Source organism: Notothenia rossii (assembly GCF_949606895.1).
Source record: "Notothenia rossii genome assembly, chromosome: 6".
In the NCBI taxonomy this organism is placed as follows: Eukaryota; Metazoa; Chordata; class Actinopteri; order Perciformes; family Nototheniidae; genus Notothenia; species Notothenia rossii.
In genome coordinates, this window is record NC_136909.1 from 35,654,969 (window position 1) to 35,674,981 (window position 20,013).

Sequence of the window (20,013 nt, forward strand, 5' to 3'; positions counted from 1 at the left end):
AAAGGTAATTAATTAAATGATTATTAAACTGTTATTAAAATGTCTAACTGCTCAACATTTCTGTCCATTCCCTTATTTAATGGTTTCACGTCTAGACTTCATTCTCTTCCATTTGTAACCAAATGGAAAGCCAAACTAATGTATATCAGTCAATCTACAGTTGACCAAAAAGCCTCCCTCTTTTAACTGAAATTAATGGCATTATGCACCAAATATCATGTTTTTGTGAACAAATGTCATTTACTAAAGCATATCTAATAGTTTAACTCTCTTTGTCTTAAACATCCCCCCAATTGGTGATTTTTCATAAAGAAAACCAGACACTACCCATTGAGATATCACCCTGAAAATGTTTGTGATGTGTCACTAACTTTGTACTAACTTCTTTGCTTATCCAAATCATTGAATCCTAAGTACAAGAACAGTAGCTGAGCTTGATGATCACTTTTTCCAAATTCCCAGCCATCCTTATTTTGCGCTTGTCTCCATGGTAACAAAGACACAACAGAGGGACTTGGCGTTGACTGATGTTACCGAACAGATCCCTGACCCACAAAAAAAAGTAGGCAGTGAAGCACAGGGAGTCACGCTGAGCCTTGGAAATGGACTCTGGTGACTAATGCTCCCAGGATGCACTACCAGGGGCCTTGTTGACTGTGGAGCGCCATCTTACATGCCATTTCTCCAACGTGGCCTCAATGACTCACACTGTAGCTCGGCTATTTAGAGATACATGTTCAAGACTGTCAGGCCCATCTTTAGCAGTTATACTGACTGCAGATTGGAAACTCTTATCTGTGCCAAAAAAAATCGAGTTTAGACTAGATAGATAAATAGATAGATAAATACTTTATTAAACCCAAATTGGGTAATTATTTTTTTCACAGCAGCAGTGTTGTCAAGCATAACAAGTTAAAAGTTAAAAAGATACAATTAGATACAAATATAATTTAAAAAAAATAACATTAGTGGCATGTATATATAATAAAAATGAACATTGGCAGAAAGTATATACAAATTCACAATAAAAAGGACATATATCACAAGAGTATCTAAATAATAGACAATATAATGAAAATATTGAATAAATTGAATACTCTACAATATACAATATCACTAAGCTACAGCAATATATAGAAATACTACAAAGACTACTGGAACTTTGTGCTTCTGAGTGATCTAAAATGTACAGCATTCTTATAGCCCCTTTTTAGTCTTTTCAATGCTTCTACTTATGTAAGTCATCAGCACGGACCAAGTCCTTTTAAATCAATATTCCAGTATCCATGACTTTGACCTCTTCCTGGTCAGGGTTGTGACTGGATTTGGTCTCGAGTTTGTTTTCATTCAGTCCAGTTTGAGTTCATTCACCCTTTTGTGGATCTTTTTTTCTCCAAATTCAGTTCCTATTTCAAAATGTAGATATTTTCCCAATACATTTAATACCTTTTTATTTCCAAATGTTAATATTCTGTCAGAGGTCAATAAGCCTATCTTGACTTGAAGATGAGTTTAGTTTTGTAACCCATCCATTGGTTTCTGTTGTGTAACTATCAGCAGCACTAATGCGGGTCACATGTACGACATGTTGACAGCATGAAACCATCTCTGTCAGCACTGTTTTTTTCATGTTCAGGAAAAAAACAACAACAAAATACAGCCTACAGAGCTCTCATTCATGCTACAAGCGGCGTGCGTTAATTCCCTGTTTGGGTTATATACAGGCTGCAGCTTGTGTTGTAGTGACGGTTATCCAGTAAGCTCTGGTTAGTTACGGGCTATTGTTTGAATGTGCACGGCCACGCGCATGATTCATGGAGTATGACTCAATGAAGGGACCAAAAAAAGATGAGAGCGTGTCACACAGATGGTCATAATTAAAGGGTTTTCGTCCTAAAATGAGATGTCAGACATTCTTAACACGGTGGCATCTTTTCTCTGTCTTCAGCTCTCTCTAATTTGTTTAAATCTTGTTCCAACATCAAACATCTTGATATTCTAGTCATGTTATAGGGGATATTATAAAGATATTGTGTGGTTATAACTAACCCAATGGGTTGTGCTAGCTCGCTTGCATTTGTTGGCCACCCTAGGTTGGGATTGAACCACTGACCCTCTCATGTTTGATGACTTAAGGTCGTGACAGCTGGAACAGCGGACTCCGCTGTGCAGCCTTTGAAGGAACGATTTGTGATCTATATGTAAATAAACCAATACACCAATATTGATCGAAACTCAAAATAATAAACTTTTAGTGCAGGGACTGAAACTGTTTTTTCCCCCCAATCAGTGAGGATTGTGAATAGATAATTGAGACGTATAAGGGAACTCATATCACAGTATTATAAGGTTATAACCCAACACACCACTGATTTCATTAGTTGGAGTACAATGTCTTATTTTCCGTTTGCTCTTGTCTCGTAGAGCTCGACGCAGGAGATAGGAGAGGAGGCCGAGGATGACGCCATCTTCACCATCACGCTGAGGAAGGTGCAGCTCCACCAGTCGGCCAGTAAGGGGCAGCGATGGCTGGGCGTGGACACGGACTCCGCCCTGAGCCTCTACGAGACCTGCAAGGTGCGGACCATCAAGGCCGGCACGCTAGAGAGGCTGGTGGAGTATATGGTGTCTGCGTTCAGGGGAAAAGACTCCACCTACGTCACCATCTTCCTCTGCACCTACCGCTCCTTCGCCTCCACCAGGCAGGTGCTGGATCTCCTGCTCAACAGGTACAGTGATGGAGGCAGGGGGATAAATAATTTTGTTACCCAAAATTATGTTTCAGACTTTTCCCTAGTAGTGTAGTTGGCAGTTCGTAGAGTCCTGTGGTGAACCCGGAAATGTTTAGTACACCAACGTTTTATGTGCAGGAATGTGACTGTATTTACAAGTTTGATTTTTAACTATCTTTTATCTGTTTTATGAACTGTCTTGATTTCTGTTTGAAGAACACTTTATCCTTCTACTCACCACAAACATTTAAATCAACACATCTGGAAATAAAGGTTTTACCAGACAAGAAGGGGATCAAAAATTGTATTCTGAAATTAACTAAAGTTGTCATACTCTGGTTTAATTGTTAACGTGCTATACATACAAATTATAATATATTTAAATGTATGACATTTATAAATGAAGCGTACAAGTTTTTATTTCTATAAGTATTTAAATGTTGCTATTTAATTAACTTAATGGAACAACTTGTGTTTCTTCTTGTTTAGGTATGCCAAGCTCCAAAACTTCCCCGCAGCCACAGCACACAGAGTGTCCCAGGACGACCGCACAGAGCTGAGGAAGTGAGTCTGCCGCACACTTCAGGGTCCAGCTGCCAACCATAATCACAGAGTACATTGGACTCACACTCCTGCACGGCTTGAAGGGATATCTGCGGAGCTTTAATCTTGATCTGTTTCTTTTCAAGACACCTGTCAGGCTGAGGGAGGGGCTTTTTTTGCAGGCGTGAATAGTATTTTACTTTTCTTCAGTTTGGTAATAATAGAGTATGTGGACATTGCTTGTTCAAACCACAGGACAGTCACTCATCTGGTCAATGAGCTTCTTCGTTAAAATAACTAATTGAGCAGTGTTGGCATTAAATTGGAAGTCAGTAAAGTATGAATACCACAAAATTAGACAATTCTTTAGTAAACTTGCATGGACAGGGAAATTACATGAAATTACACTGATTTTGAATATATTTTGTAAACAACCTCTGTTAAAATGTCTTACTAGTAATTGAAAAAATATCTAATGCTAACACACTAACTGCTTGTATTAATTCAGAAATGACTTGCTAACATTAAGCTAAATTAGTTTGTTAACCCTAATTCAAATGTTGTAATTGTATTATGAACATTTTATTTATTTATTAATCCAGGCTATGTTTAATAAAGTGAGCTTGCTCATTTTCATTTGATTTAGCATTTATATTTAGCCTTTAGCCGTTTAAAACGATTTATGTCCCATCGTCTTTGGTTTTCCGCACTCACCTTTATATTAATGGTGTGTGTGTTGCAGCACTGTGTCGTCCATCCTGGGCGCGTGGCTGGACCAGTACTCTGAGGACTTCTGGACCCCCCCCACCTATGACTGTCTTCACCAGCTCATGTCCTACCTCCGCCTGCACTTCCCCGGCTCGGACCTGGAGCGCCGCGCCCGCAACCTGCTGGCCCACTTCCACCGCCGGCAGCAGTGTGAGCCTGACCCTGAAGGTATGAAGGCAGGACAGGAGAGGGACCACAGCAGGGCAGGGGGGCCAGAAGAACGGGGTCAGAGAGCAAAGATGGATTTTTGTTTTCTTTTAATAAACTAATGGCTTTTTTCTTTTTGTATTCTTTTGTTATTTTATTTATTTATTATTGCAAGTGCAAACAGGGCCATGGGCTGAATCTTTAGGAACTTCGGTTGGGAACCAGAGGTTTGAGCCCCAAAATGGACCAAGCATAAAGTGTGGACTGGTACTTTAAGAGGGGCCACTTTGTCTCCTGAACACTGCTGAGGTGCTATTGAGAAAGGAACCCCCTCACAGCTCTCTAAACTTATACCAGGATGTATTCAATGCATAGACAACATGTCACAATATATGCTTTGCTGTGTACATGCAGTGGCAGACAAAAAACTCAGATATTATACTTAAGTAAAAGTATAAATACTACAGTGCTTTCTCTATTTCCATCGTTTTTGAAACGCATTTGCAACATGTTAAAATACTTATTGTGCGTAATAGGCTATCTTAGATTCGTATATATTAAATGACTGAATTGTGACTACTTATGTATTTTTGTTTTAATCACAGCTTTAGTTTATTTATGTTTTTATTAGCTAATAATCTAAATGTGTTAAGTAACTAGTAACTAATCTTGTCAATTAAATATAGTGGAGTAAAAAGTACAATGTTAGCTACCAAAATGTAGTGGAGTAAAAAGTACAATAGCTATAAGTTATAAAGTGACATCAAATGGTACCCCAAAATCTTACTTAAAGGTCCCATGTCATGGCCATTTCCACTGATCATAATTCAATTGTTGAGGTCTACTAGAATAGATTTATATTGTGCAATTTTCCAAAATCACTTTGGTTTCTCATACAGCATCTCTGTAAACTACGTGTATTCATTGAATTTCACTCTCTGCCTTTAACGGCTCGTTGTAGCTCCAATAGCTCCAGCCCCCACCCTCCCTGTGAGCACAGTGTGCTCTGATTGGTCGGGACATTGTGAATCGCGTTGAGCTCCGTGGAAGTGTGGTTTCCTTGTTTAGCGACAGCGAAACACAGCCAAACTCACCCTGAGCACACACAAAGTCACAGCCGAAGTAAAAACAATAAGTGTGGCTTGATATTGAGTAAGAAAAAGGTTGATAAACGCTGTGAGAATGGGTCTGCAGAGAGAATTTCGCCGAAATCCCAACTGTCTGTTATCAGCCTGCAGCCAGGGAGGAGAGATCAGCAGAGCTGCATGCACTGAGTGTGTGTGTGAGGAAGTCCGTGGATTGGTCAATTTGGACCAATCAGCGGGGGCTTAACGTAACGGCTCCGTGGACGTAACATAACGGCTCCACGGATTGGTCCATTTGGTTCCGGGTAACGCATGACACCATGAGTTACCCGGAAGAATCAACGGACAGTGACGTATCTCCAACGAGGCGTTTTAGGGAGGTATTTTCTGTGTTAGAGTTTTACTTGCTACAGGGTGTACTTTGAGGGTTTTGACTCTGCAGACCGTTTACATGCATAAAAACCTTCATAACACACAAGGGGACGGGTAATAACCGGAAAAGCATGACATGGGACCTTTAAGTATAGTACTTGAATACTTATATTTCACTGTATTACACCACTGTATGCATGCACTGTTGTTTTTTTCTTTTTTAGATGAATCAGTTCCTCATGGACAGCTTAACATTCCGTGGAGCTGTAGAACCCTTGTCAGTTCACATGATGTAATACTTGTTGCTGTAAAGAACAGTTTGGTTGTACAAGTTACAAGAACAATAATAATAAAGTGATAAGGACCACCTGGCAGTCACATGAAATTGAGTGAAATGTCCACATCCTGCGGAGATAAAACAAACATGAAGGTCACAGAGATGATGAGAAGCAGAAGAAGTCAAGGGACTGTGTTTGTGTTGAGCTCAGGTTGAGGCACTGTTGTTGAACAATAATCCAATATTTTGTATCTCTTCAGGGGAACACATCGGCTGCCCTTTTGCTACGCAGGAAGAGAGCGGCTTCGAGGACGAGCTTCCTGCTTTCAGCTTCCTGTGCTTTGACCCCATTATGGTGGCAGAGCAGTTCACGCTCATGGACGCGGTGAGGACCTTGCCCTTCCCCTTATCAACAGATCTTCCTCTACAGTTGCTTTTCAGTCAAGTATTTTCTGTAACTGGTGATTGTTTCATGTATTATTAAGTCCTTGTAGGGACAATGAACTGATGAAGTCAAGTTTTTGGGGGATTTCCGTTTCCTGTATGTCAGGGGTGTCCAATCTTTTTTTACCGAGGGCCACATACAGAAAAATATACGAAGGGCTGGGCCACTCACTAGGGGTATACTACCTCATAAGCTCAGTTATAAATTGGAAAAATCTAAATTTGTTATTGGGCTTTTTTCTTATCAACTTATATTTGTTATAACATGTTTTCAGCTTTAATTGACTGAATTTATTTGAAAATTGGGCTTAATAACACATGAATACTGTGTAATATATTTTAACATATATATTCAAGACATACAATATAAGACAAGCAGAAGTTTATTATACTTAAGTCATTATACTTTTAGAAATTGCTGAGGGCTATTCAAAATAGTCTGCAGGCCGCATTTGGCCCCCGGGCCGTAGGTGGACACCCATGCTGTATGTAAATGGCCTGCAAAGGCTAAAATCCAACCCCCCCCCTGCATGAAACACCTGCATTGGACTCCTGTGTTTACTTCTGTAACGTAATGACATCACTATGTTACACTCCCACTTCTTTTGGGTAGTTTGGCTGTTGATTACAACAGAGCCGGCCCGAAGAAGACTGGGCTCTGGTTCTTTTTGTAAGGCGTCCCTTTGCTACATCTTTTAGAAATCCTCTCCAATGTTGCCCAGATTTTCTCCAGAGCCACATTATACATTTTCATGTTATCATTTCATCTCAAGCAACTACTGTTACATTCTGACTAATACTTCAATCCACTCTATGTCCAGGACCTGTTTAAGAAGGTGGTTTCCTACCACTGTCTGGGGGGGATCTGGTCTCAGCGGGACAAGAAAGGCAAGGAGCACCTGGCCCCCACCATCAGAGCCACTGTGGCCCAGTTCAACTCCGTCACCAACTGTGTCATCACCACCTGCCTGAGCAACCCCGTGCTGAAGCCCAACCAGAGAGCGCGGTTGCTGGAGCGGTGGATAGACGTGGCTCGGGTGAGGTTCATCGGCACTCGGAAATTTGAAAAGAGATATTTGAGCCTTTTGAAAGACTCAGTTTATTAAAACATGTAAGGTAAAATCATAATATGCTATAAGTCAGGCTAATTTGTTTCTGTTAGTGTTTACTTCATGTCTGTCTTCTTCTGCTGTTCCCTTTAATGTTTACTTCCTTTGTGTTCTTTAGCTGATCTCTTTTTGTTTACTTCCTGTCTTTTTCTGCTGTTCCCTTTTGAATTTACTTCCTGTCTGTCTTCTTCTGCTGTTCCCGTTAGTGTTTACTTCTTGTCTGTTTTTCTTCTGCAAGCTTTCCCAGACTTTTAACCTTTTTCCCTCTCTTGCGATGTTTTTCTTGTTCTTGTTTTTCTTTTTGTTTGCGTTTCATTAGTGATGGCGAGATGAAGCCTTAGGAAGCGTTGAAGCTTTCCAGCCAATTGGTTCACAAAAGGGTTCATCTCATGAGGCTTCATTTGAACCGATTTGAACACAAACCCCCCTGTTGGTCAAAGTGTGTAAAACAGGCAGATTTGTTCAGACCTCTATATAAGTGAGGGTCTGAACTCTCTTAATTCCACCGGGCCCGGGTACAGGAGGGGTAATATCGTTCTTATTATACATCCATGGGTAATATGAGCGTTGTGGTTCAACCGATCTGAATCGCTTCCCGAAGCAGTCACGTGGTATCGACAGACAGCGAGGCTTCGTTTGTCATCGGTGACGTCACTGGCCCAAAACGATACAAGCCTCGATACAAGTTTCACAAAAAGCTTCGGGGATTACGAGCGACACACGCTCCGAAGCCTCGGCGCAATACGTAACATCACTACGTTTCATGCTTTTCACAAATAGGAAAATTAATACTCAAACTCTTATTCAGTTTTTTTTTTGCCTAGTTGACGTTAAATTGGACTTCTTTCTTCGGATTGATATCACTGCACATAGTTTCTTAATCAGAGCGTCCTTTTTTTAAGCAGACTGCTGAATGTCCAAATAGACCAATAAGAATTGAGTATTCCACTAAGCCGTATTATATCAACAGTTGCAGCACAATTTCGTCTTCTCCGTTTCTGACTGGATGATTGTTTACGTTGTGTTCAGGAGTGTCGGATATTGAAGAACTTCTCCTCGTTGCGAGCCATCCTCTCCGCCCTGCAGTGCAACGCCATCCACCGCCTGAAGAGGACCTGGGAGGAAGTATCACGGTAGGTTACCATCAGTACACTGTTGTGTATATGCACAGATTGAATATTGCTGAAGGCAGAGGGGCTGTTTTTTTGTGCCCTCACCTCTGCGTCTGTTCACAGGGAGAGTTTCCGCACCTTCCGCGAGCTGTCCGAGATCTTCTCAGACGACAACAACTACTCCCTCAGCCGAGAGCTGCTGGTGAAGGTGGGTCACAGCTTAAATAAATGATGTCCTTTCATATATCAAAAAATAATGTTATAGCTTCAGACTATTATATTGAGATTATAAACCAGTAACCAGTTAAATCAGTTCCACTTACATAATACTCATATCATATTATATTTTATTTTAAGTCGTTTTAGCTGGTCCTCCGACATACACTGATTCTTGTATTTTATATTATTATTTGTATGATATTTATCTATGAAATTGCGTCACTTGGCTGAAGAATAATTTGTGACCTACTCTGTGGTACTTTGCACAGCTATCAGGTTAACTGCAGTGTGACTCAAAATAACTTGAATATGCACAAGGACTGCAATGGTGTTACGTTTAATGGTTATAATGGATGAAAGGTGCTCACAGCATTTACAATCACTTTTTTTTGTATTGAATAACAGCGTAATTAGTGGCAGCTCTGATCTCTTTGCATGTAATCGTATTGCGTAAAAAATAGCTTTTGGGACACACAATTACTGTTGCATTATATTTAGGGCTGTGAAACGATTATAATTTTTAATCAGATTAATCACAGCTTAAAAATGAATTAATCATGATTAATAACCATTCAAACTGTCCAAAATATGCCATTTCTTTATGTATATTGTTGTGGGAATGGAAAGGTAAATGAAAGAAGGCGGATATATCCATGTTTATTATAAAAAATGTCTGTGTGTCAAAATGAAAGACAGCCCACACACCTATCAATCATCAAACCCTGGGGTCTTAATTCATTACGTGTTGATTTCTATCAACGGGTGAGTACTTCAGGAAAGTCGACGGGGGGGGGGTTAGTGGAGTACTTCGTGACCACAGAGTGTGAACGTTGTGATCAGCTGTTTTAGCGCAGTTCTCCAGTGAAGGGGGGGGAGTCTCCCTCCGCAGCCGGTTGGCGTAGTTTTGGCACAATTCCGTTGTACAGACTGACGTTAACAGCAGCCCTGTCTGTGCACACGGAGACCGACTCTGTCGTCCGGTGATCTAACCGCCTTCTGGAAAAGCTTCACAAGTACGTCGGTACGCAAATGCGCTTTGTGACACAAGTGACAGTACGCATTTCAGATTATGCACGTAACCTGCGTACCAGTTATGTGCACCATGTACTACAGCAAAATTATTCTCCGTAGGGACTTCCTGCAACAACAACACGCCGTTATCTTGATTCTGATTGGCCAGAAGACATTATCAAAGATTTTCTATTGAGAAGACAATCACTACGTGACAAAAGTTTCAAAACCGTTTCTGGTCTTCGGTATTTCCCGACAAGTGGCTACTGAAATCAATCTTACTAACTGCTGTCTGTGCAATTCTCGGCGCGAGTTGGCGGACTTTATTTTGCTTACTTTAACATCATTTTTCATGGTGGGGCTAAGCCATTTCTTGGTATGGGTGTAGCCTGCCCCAGCCATACCCTGGCGCTGCCACTGGTGTTATGTATGGGGCGGGCCATTCTGCAAATGCGTTAAATGCGTTATTTGAACGCAATTAATTCAAAAAATTAATTACTGCCGTTAACGCGATAATTTTGACAGCATTAATTATATTACATAGTACTTCTAATAATACTACAGTTGATGACATAGATGAACTGAAGAAAAATAAGTAACACCCAGAGACGTGGAGAAGTATTTGCTTCTAATCGGCCCTTTTTAATCAGACAAAGCAATACATTAATTAATGAGAGTTATATAAGGTAATGGCATGTAAACAGATTGCACCTTGTACCATGTTCTGTTGGATCACATTCGCATCAATTTATTACTCGTGATGTCCTGGGTGGGCTCCGTGCCGCTGACAGATCGCTTTCGTCATTTATCTGATTTATGGAGTTTAATGCGGAGAGGCGTTGACACCTTCTCATAGGAACGAACTCAGTACAAGGACAGCAAGAGCCGAGCGATGTGACCAAGAGGCAATGACACAGCAAATGTAAACCTTCCATATTCTCATGCTGTCTTAAGAAGCGACATTTGAGTACTGACAAAACATCACATACCTTTATAATCATTTAAGAACATTTTATTTATCAGATTAAATTGCCGTTTAAATGTGTACCTCTTCTTCTCAGAGACAAGACTCACTGATTCATATATTTTCGGCTGGGTGTACCTTACACTTTCCAATTTTACCAGTATCATTACCTTGGTATTATCATCATTAAAAGTGCTCTATTATGCTTTTTAGTGTCCCCTCCCTGCTTGAAACGCCTCCATTGGACTCCTTTGTTTACTTCCTGAACATAGTGGCATCACTGTGTAACACTTGCGCTTCTATTGGCTAGCGCTCAAACATATTGTACGGTTAGGCTAAGGGAAGGGACATCTCTAAGCGGTTGACCAATCACAACACAGCCGACCAGCTAACCAATCAGATCAGACTGGGCTCTGGTTTCGGACAGAGGGTGAAAAGAGGTGCTGCAGCATAGGCAGTATGAGAAAAATAAAGAGCTTTTTGAACATTAAAGCATGGAGACATGTCACAGTAGAGACACTAAATGCAAATATGAACCTGAAGATGAGCATAATAGGGCCCCTTTAAACCCCTATTTTATTCAATTGACTTTTTTATCAGAAACAAGACTTTGCTCTCTAGTTATTATTCAAGTGTACAATATAAAAAAAGAATGGCACAAGACATGTTTATTTTTGATATTCTACCACATATCGTAGTTTGCTGTGGAACAGTGAGGGAATCCCCAATGATGTCAAGAGGAGATGGAAACCTTTGGTATGTGTAGATAAAGCTCTGATCTGACGCCGGCGTGAGAGCACCTCGGGCGTCGACTCTCTCTCGCTTTATCTGCTCAGGCCAGGCTGCGTTCACTGGGATCGCTCAGCTCCAGTTACAGAAGGCTGCAGCAGCGTTACATCATTCTGAGGAATGTGACGGGGGGTGCATTTCCCCCCACTTTTGCTCGTACAAAGAGAACACGTTTCAAGAAAATGTGGTCATTCATCTTTATTCTTTGTAATTCTAGGAACGTCTTTCTTCTTCGGTGCACTTGCCATACAAAGTACACATTTAATTGAAAACGTAGGTTAAGGGTCTCTTTTTGGAAGTATATCAAGCGGATATCCACAAAACATCCATGAAGGGAGGTTCCCACTGGATAACCTCGAGGGCCTGACCTCTATTCATGTTAAAACATTGAAACGAGTTTGAAAACAAATATATTTAGCGGTTGTAAAATCTTGTAAAAATAACCCTAATGATTTGGCAAAGCCTTGCAGACTTTACTCCGTTATTAAAGTAAGTATTTACTTTACTTCGACAGCGATTTTGAATTGGATGCTGTAACTATATAACCCGTAACGGAGGCCGTGATCTTTGGCCCCAGAGATCACGGCCTCCGTTACGGGTTATATAGCTTCGTTATTGGCGAAGTATAGTGATTTGTTTCACCCTGGAACATTGCACAGGAAGCATTTGATTATATGTAATTTATGCATCTGTTTGTCGCGATCTGTCTGTGTTTTAGTTTGTCTGTCTCTGTTTCCTGTTTTATTTTGAAAAGTGTTCCCCCTCCCGTCTTGTCTGTTACTGGTGATTGTGTTCACCTGGTGCCCTGTGTTGTCTCCTCCCCCCTCACCTGTGTCTTGTTGGTTTGATTAGTCTGTGTGTATTTAGGTTCTGTTTGCTTGTTAGTGTGGGGTTGCGTTCCAATAGTCCATTTAGCTTAGGAACCTTCCTAACCAAGTTAAATAACCCGGAAGTACGTCAGTGGCAGCCATGATAAGTGCCGTTCCAATTCTCTAAATGAAAGGAAAGGAGGTTTCAAACTTCCTTTATAACCTCCTTTACCTTAGGAACCACTGGACCTCCCTTACCGAAAGGAGAGGAGAAAATGCTGCCCCACAATGCCTTGCAGCCGCAGCATTTGCCGTCACACAACAGTCGGCCGTTCACGGAAACAAACGATTATGACAGAGAAGTTATATCATGAACGTTACGGTGCTTATTAAGCATTTTAAAACGTATGTGGTAAGTTGCCAAAGTGCTTTGTTTTCAACGTTCATCAGTATTATAATCAAAAAGAGAAATATGAACGTTAGTTTTTACTGAAATTGTCAAATTAAGTCAACATTTCACTGAGATGTGTGGGGTTTGTTCAACTTTTTAAAAGATGTTTTAATGGTGATGTACACAGTGATAGGTGTTAAGGACTAACGTTTATAATAAATACATTTGTATTTATTTTAAGATATTTTCATACAATCATACGTATTGGGATCATTTGTATTAATGTGGACCGGAGGGAGAGGGTGATGAGTATAAGTTTCACTTTCCTTTTTTATTTCAATTACAATTTTGGTCATGAAGAATATGTTTCTCTGTTGTCCACGTTCATAAAGCATAAAGCAACAGCATCAGAGCACGGTGCAGAGTCTCTAGATGAGTTTTCCATGTAGTCCGTTGTATAGAACACTGTAGTTTTCACCACAGCAGCAATGACGTCCGCTGGCGCATCATAAACACGTCGGATAGTGAGAGTGCATTCGGATTCTCTAAAGTACCGCAGTCTCTTCTCCTAAGTCCTTTTGAATTCTCCTCTCCACTATCCCTTAACCCCGTGACGTTTCACTTAGAGATCAAGGAATAGGAGATAGGGTTAGAATTTAGGAGCTGATTTTTGGATTATCGGAATGCAACCTGGGTGTGAGGTACGTGTTGCTGGTGACTGCGTTCAGGGGAGACGGTCATATTGAGGAATAAATGCTCACACCGGGTTATATTTGAAGCCTCTGCCTCCTTACTTGGTCGGGCCGCTCAATGGTCAGCTTCACAGATGCAATAGATTGATTGCAAATCTCTCCAAATTGGGGAAGTGCTTTGATACATTGCTGGCTTCCCCTTTTAAGCATTCACATAATGGTTATATAATATTTGTTGTTGTCGGATAATATCAAACTGTGTGTCTTAAAAATACTTAATACTTCATTTTGCTCAAACGTGTTATGGAAACATCAGAAATATACAGTACAAGCCAGCTTTAAACATGGCTGTGTGTGGCAGAGTTCTTCACTTTGATTCAAGTTGTGCAGCCCAGAATTGAGATATGTATTTTTTTTTAAGTTAAATTAGACAAAAAAGTTGTTGAAAAGCTTAAACGGTTCAGCTGCACTCCAGTTCATAGAGCAGGGTGTCCGCGGGGTCTTAAAAAGTATTAAAAGTTGATAAATCAATTTAGCGAAAAGTAAGGCTATTAAAAAGTCTTAAATGGCATTTTGCAAGGTATGACATTTTGTAGCTTGTTTTCAATAAGTATATAAATTGTCCAAAGAGGTTGTATTCTACAGTCTGCCTGAATGTAATCATTGCGTAGGTGTGTAGTGTGATTCTGTGTAGTTTATTTATGGCATCCCGTTGGATGTGACGTCATCTGAACAGGACATCGCACGCTCACTGCTTGATAGTGCGCGAAGGTCCGTTTACGCCGGTTGTTAAACAACATCGTTATGGGGAAATGCAAGTCTGCGTCCAAATGGTTGTAAGATAAGGAGGAAGGACAATCAATACTGTATATAGTAAATGTTTCGCCAATGTAACCGGTTAAAACTTGAAGTGGTGATGAGGTCTTAAAATGTATGGAAATGGTCTTAAAAAAGGTCTTAAAAGGTATTACATTTGACTTCAGGATTCCTGCATATACCCTGTAGACTGTAGAGCAGGGGTGGGGAACCTTTTTCCTCTCAAGGGCCATTTCAATTTTTTAAACATCCTCCGAGGGCCGTAGAAATGATTGACCTCTGCTTAAAAATACTAAAATGGTGGGGGGGGGGAGATTTTTGTTTAGATGTTGAAGTTAAAAGCATCAATCTGGTGCACTTTGAGAGCAACATTAGGAGATCCATGGATACATCTCATGTATTTTTCTTTATGGATATTTTACAAATCACTCCCCTTTCAAACTGTATTCTTGTTTACTAATAACAACTTTTAATTTACTGTTTACTTTATTCTCTTGTTTTTTAGAACTATAATGATCATATAAAGATGTGCCTTTACCTCACTGGTTGGAGAAAAAGCTTCTTATATTCGTTAGCATAGCTAGCTAACCAGATGCTAATAACAACAAAGTTATTGACTGGATGATCAGTATGACAGATGAACAGATCGCCTCTGGGCTTACAACTAAAGACACAGCCACGCAGAAACTGCGGCATGTGTACGGCTCCTTATGGGTACTGCAATTTTTGGAAGTGCAGAAGTGACGTTCTGGTGCTCCCCTGCCATGCTCCCCTGTCAGACGAGACATATACCACGTGACGACACGTTAGGCTCGTGTTGTGTTCAAGGACCCTGACCTTGGCCAGGAAAAACAGGCACTCGCCTGTTTCATTTTTTGTCTACATTTCTTTAATTTTTTTATTTTTTGCGTGTGTTTATAAATGACCTCGAGGGCCGTAGCAAATGGTCTCGCGGGCCGTATACGGCCCAGGGGCCGGAGGTTCCCCACCCCTGCTGTAGAGGGACGAGTGGGTTATCGCCTGAAAAATAACGAGAACAGATTCGTGTTGGCTCTTTATCAATGTTAATTTGTTGTTGTTGATGGAAGACAATAAAGGCCTGTATGTGAAATGTGTAACAGGATTTGAAGAATAGCACAGAATGGTTTCTTTCTTTGTGAAATTAACATAACATGAACGTACCTTGTTGTTATTTTGCAGGAGGGCACTTCAAAGTTCGCCACTTTGGAAACCAACCCCAAACGAGCTCAGAGGAGACAGCAGCAGCAGAGAGAACTGGTGAGTCCATGAAGCATCAGAAGTATATTTATCTTATTTTTTAAAATAAGTTAAGCCTCTGCTATATGTGGCTGTTCTCACACATTCATCCATTTTGTGCAAACAGCCCCCTCCAATGGCAAGTGAAGTCACTGCACTCATGGAGTAAATACAAACTGAACTGTAACAGTGAGGAAATCCATCGCTTATCAAAATACTGATAGTAGCTAATCAGCCACTTTTGTTTGACCTGCAAAATATGGACCAATTAAAAATACCCATGACATGACATCCATCATAACGTAGTGATGAAATTGTCCAGGAAAATCTGAAACTCAAGACAAATTATACTCATCATGTGTTCAGATACGGAACATCAAGTTATCAAGAGCTCTTTATCCTTAACAACTTGACATGTATATTCAATATAGATGTATTTCTTTGTATTGGATTGTGTCTATTTAGTGGCTTGTTTTATGCTCTTTTTTTGTGGTTCTTGTATTTTTTTCCCCCTTTTTTATGTTAATTTCTTTAGTTTAGTTTAGAGGAGGTCTGTTGTATAGGTTCACAACCTCTTGACCTCTCCTGGCAAATCTCGAAAGAATACCAGTATCTGGATTTTATGCAATCTTGTGTGTGTGCAGAAAAAACGAATATTAAAAAAAGGTTGTTGTAGTAACTGCATAGAACAAGTTTGTTTTGAAAAGTGCTAAATATGGCTTTTATCTCATGCACTTTTGTGCCTCTCTGCCATGAACAAATGGTAACCACTACACTCAAGTGTCTCAGCCTCCATGTTTCCTACCTCTGCTGACTGCCCTCTGTCCTGTGTGAGCAGGGAGTGATGCAGGGGACCATTCCTTACCTGGGGACCTTCCTGACGGACCTGGTGATGATGGACACTGCCATGAAGGATTACACTGAGGTTGACATGAGACTTTACTCTTATATATTTGTATTGGTATTAAGGCCTTGTGTCCACACAGCGTCACAAGACCACCAGTGTTGGGGGTAATGCATTACTTTGTAGAGGGTTACTGTAATCAGATTAGATTTGAGTCGCATAGCAGAGATAAACAGGCTTGTTGCGGAATACATCGAGAAGGAAATGTTGCCCGTTACGACAGATTATCTGGATCTGTGCTGATCTAGGCATAACTTAGGTTTAAATGTATATTGTTATTTTTCATTTGATTTGTGGTAGATCTCAGGTGATGTTAAAGAGTAATCTAACTATTAGTGTAACTAAGTCCCTTCAGCAGTGAGTAATTGAGTATTGTAAGGCATTACTTTTGTTTTAAAGTTACTAATAATGTGGAATGCATTTCTTTTTTAGAGTAACTGACCCAACACTGTGCAAGACAAACTAGCATCCCCCCTCAGATTGTATTAGGTATGTGTGCTTTGTGTTAGCAAAGCCCTGAACCAAGCTCCATTCTGAAAACAAGCATTTTAAAGGATGGTTTATTTTCTTCTTGCAAATAAGCCACGATAAATTGAGATGTACAGTATGTTTTCTCAGACTTTGTATAAATTAGCTTCACAACTCAGTCTGACAGCGATTGAGCAAGGAAGACGATCCGTGTACAGCGATAAAAGTGAGTTAAACTAGCAGCGGCTTTCAGAGTCTGTCCGACGATCTGCTTAAAGAAGCTTTTTGGTCATTGTTTTGACAGTTTCAGCCTGAAAGACACGGACAAAAACAAGCTTCTTCTCCAATTTCTACAGTCACCGCCATTTTTCTGAAAGGTTTAAAATATATATTTACTAGAATCCATCGGAAACACAGCACAAAAGAACTGAAAAAAGACGCTGGGTGCTTTTTCATTATCCAGCCGCATTCAACGTCAAGCACTCTCTCCTCATACTAAACTATTAAAAAAGATGCTGGCGCTCAGAAGAAGGCGCTATGTGGATACAGGCCCTTACTTCCTCTTTGGCATGTTCACATTTTTTTAACATCCCATTTTTCATGTTTTTTTATTTCAGGGTGGTCTGATCAACTTTGAGAAGAGAAGAAAGGTGGGTCATACTTTTTGGGTTACCTAAAAGAACAGAAGAAACGAAGTGGCTCCCAGTTCAGATCTCACTAACTGGTTCTTAACCCTCCCTTGCTCTCTTATGTTTTTTTTTGCAGGAGTTTGAGGTGATCGCTCAGATCAAGCTGCTCCAGTTAGCGTCCAACAACTACAGTTTCACTCAGGACAGCCACTTCAGGGAGTGGTTCGCAGGCGTGGAAAAACTCAGCGAAGCAGAGAGGTTAGTCTGTGTGATATAGTAAAATCAGGACTGGATCAAGTTTTACTACGTGAGGTGTTGAAGGATTCAAGTCTTATACTTGAGATCAGTTCAGATTCATGTCCTCATCGTCCTGACTTCCTGTCCCCGCAGCTACAATCTGTCCTGTGAGATCGAGCCGCTGTCGGAGTCGGCCAGCAACACGCTCAGAGCCAAGAAGAACGGAGGAATCATGAAGCGCTGGAGCGAGTGAGTGACAGAGCTCATCGGAACTGAGGGTTGACAGATGCTTATTTTTTATTATTCATAAGCTGAGTCCACATGTGTCATAGCAGCCAATACATTGCCAAATAATCTTCCTCCTTCTTAATTATGACAATTATCAGAAATAATTCAAATCTGAAAACTTTATTTGTCCAGAGAGATATTTGGTTTTGTAACAGTGGCTCCATTTTTAGAATGAAATAAAAGACATAAAATAAATTGGAAACACATATTTATATGAACCTAATAAGTGAAAGTAAAGTGTCCAATAAAAGATAACAATTGAATAAAATATGTATATAAACCAAATAGGTTAAAGTAAGAATGTGCATTTGAAAGATAAAATAAAAATAAAATTGGGATAATTATATAAACATAAGGAGCTTAGAAATGTTTTACTACAATAGACAAAAAATATAAATGTATATAAACATTAGAAGTTAAGTAAGAATTTGGAATACAAAGGTAAATTCAAAAATAAAGATATTTTTGTAAACATAAGAAGATAAAGTAATATGTCCAATTCTAACGTCCAATAAAAGATACAAATACAATTAAATGTTTATTTAAACAAGTAAGAATGTGAAATAAATAAAAATAGAAAGAATATTTTTACGTAGACATAAGAAGTTAAAGTTGAATGTTCTCTAATAGATTAAAAAAAAATAAGAAATGGAATACAGATATTTTTATACATTCGAATTTAAAGAAAGAATGTGGAATAAAAGTATAAATACAAAATTAAGATATTTATACAAAAAAAAATACAATTAACAATAAAATAAAAAATAGAATGAAATATTTTTATAAATATTACAAGTTAAAGTAAAATGTCAATTAAAAGATATATAAAAAAAGAGATTGAATATTGAAACAAAAAAGCAGTTGAACTGCACAGTATAAAAGCGTTGCTGAGGGTGAAGTAAGTCCGACTTAAAATCTCCCCTCATTATTTCTGTTCCAGCCGGCAGTTGACGGAGGCCGGCTGCAGCGGCCCCCCCGGCTCTCATTCCAAGTCCTTCGACCACTCGCACTACAGAGCGTACCAAGGAGGCGGGGGGGGCGGGGGGGACAGCGGGGACGCTCTAAGCGTCACCTCGGTCAGCTCCAGTGGTTCAGACCTGGAGGACGTGAACCCCAGCTTCCTGTCAGATTCTCCGGAGGGACACGAGAGAAAGGTGAGGAGCAAAGACCAGCGTAAGAGACCTTTATTTAGTTTTGTGTACAAAAAGTTAAATTTCTCTGTCTCTTTCTCTGTAGACGTCGACTCCCTCTGTGAAACTTACCGTCTCTGCTTTAGGAAGGGAAGCTCTGGCAGACACGTCAACGGTAACAAGTTTTACTTTTCTATTTGTATTTTTATCCTTCAAATCAGATCAGGCATGTTGACAGCCATTTGGTAGTTATATTTAACATCCAAATTTAATTTCTTTAGGTTCTGTCTGACATAATCAGTCATTTAGAGACATCACCTTTAGGCTGTGGGAAATCCGTAGTCTAGACATGTTTACATCCTAAAGGACTCGCCTATAAAGTGGTACCGCAGCAGTCTAGTGAAGATATATAGATATTAGATAAAGATTAAAAGAAAATTAAGCAATAGAGTCAGGCTAGTTTCCTAGTAGTAAGCTAAAAAAAAAAAACTACATTTGCCATAATGCTGCTCAATCTCACAGCCCTTCACCAGACCTAGGAGCGCCTATCGCTTTTCCAATCAGCTTTAGATAAAACCACGCCCACTTCCATATGACAAAAACCTTGATGCTGTTACCCCGGTGTAGCATTTAAGCTAGAATCCAACTATCTAAATGACTTAGAAGGCACTGAATAGTCTGACTCCTCAGTATGTCTCAGATGGTTTATCTTACACTGCTTGTTCTTTGAGTTCCTCGGGCAGGGGTTTCCTAAGAATAAACGTAAGGGCATATACACTGAACAAAAATATAAATGCAACACTTTTGTTTTTGCTCCCAT

At 39.9% G+C, this 20,013-nt stretch overlaps 1 protein-coding gene across 7 annotated transcripts in view; it reads left to right on the plus strand.

Annotated features, from left to right (window-relative positions):
- The window catches only part of LOC307043950 (ral guanine nucleotide dissociation stimulator-like), a 70,434-nt gene that overhangs the window by 39,590 nt on the left and 10,831 nt on the right, over nucleotides 1–20,013 (plus strand). For all 7 annotated transcript variants that reach the window (XR_013809472.1, XM_079688919.1, XM_079688920.1 and 4 more), the window contains exons 2-15: nucleotides 2,425–2,729; nucleotides 3,222–3,296; nucleotides 4,018–4,211; nucleotides 6,185–6,309; nucleotides 7,190–7,405; nucleotides 8,507–8,610; nucleotides 8,713–8,797; nucleotides 15,481–15,558; nucleotides 16,376–16,462; nucleotides 17,527–17,559; nucleotides 17,675–17,796; nucleotides 17,929–18,024; nucleotides 19,004–19,217; nucleotides 19,300–19,368. Coding sequence is in view for 6 of the 7 variants with exons in the window: in XM_079688919.1 (XP_079545045.1) it covers nucleotides 2,425–2,729; nucleotides 3,222–3,296; nucleotides 4,018–4,211; nucleotides 6,185–6,309; nucleotides 7,190–7,405; nucleotides 8,507–8,610; nucleotides 8,713–8,797; nucleotides 15,481–15,558; nucleotides 16,376–16,462; nucleotides 17,527–17,559; nucleotides 17,675–17,796; nucleotides 17,929–18,024; nucleotides 19,004–19,217; nucleotides 19,300–19,368 (1,803 nt within the window). In the remaining variant the exon portion in view is untranslated. The remainder of the gene's footprint in view (nucleotides 1–2,424; nucleotides 2,730–3,221; nucleotides 3,297–4,017; nucleotides 4,212–6,184; nucleotides 6,310–7,189; nucleotides 7,406–8,506; nucleotides 8,611–8,712; nucleotides 8,798–15,480; nucleotides 15,559–16,375; nucleotides 16,463–17,526; nucleotides 17,560–17,674; nucleotides 17,797–17,928; nucleotides 18,025–19,003; nucleotides 19,218–19,299; nucleotides 19,369–20,013) is intronic.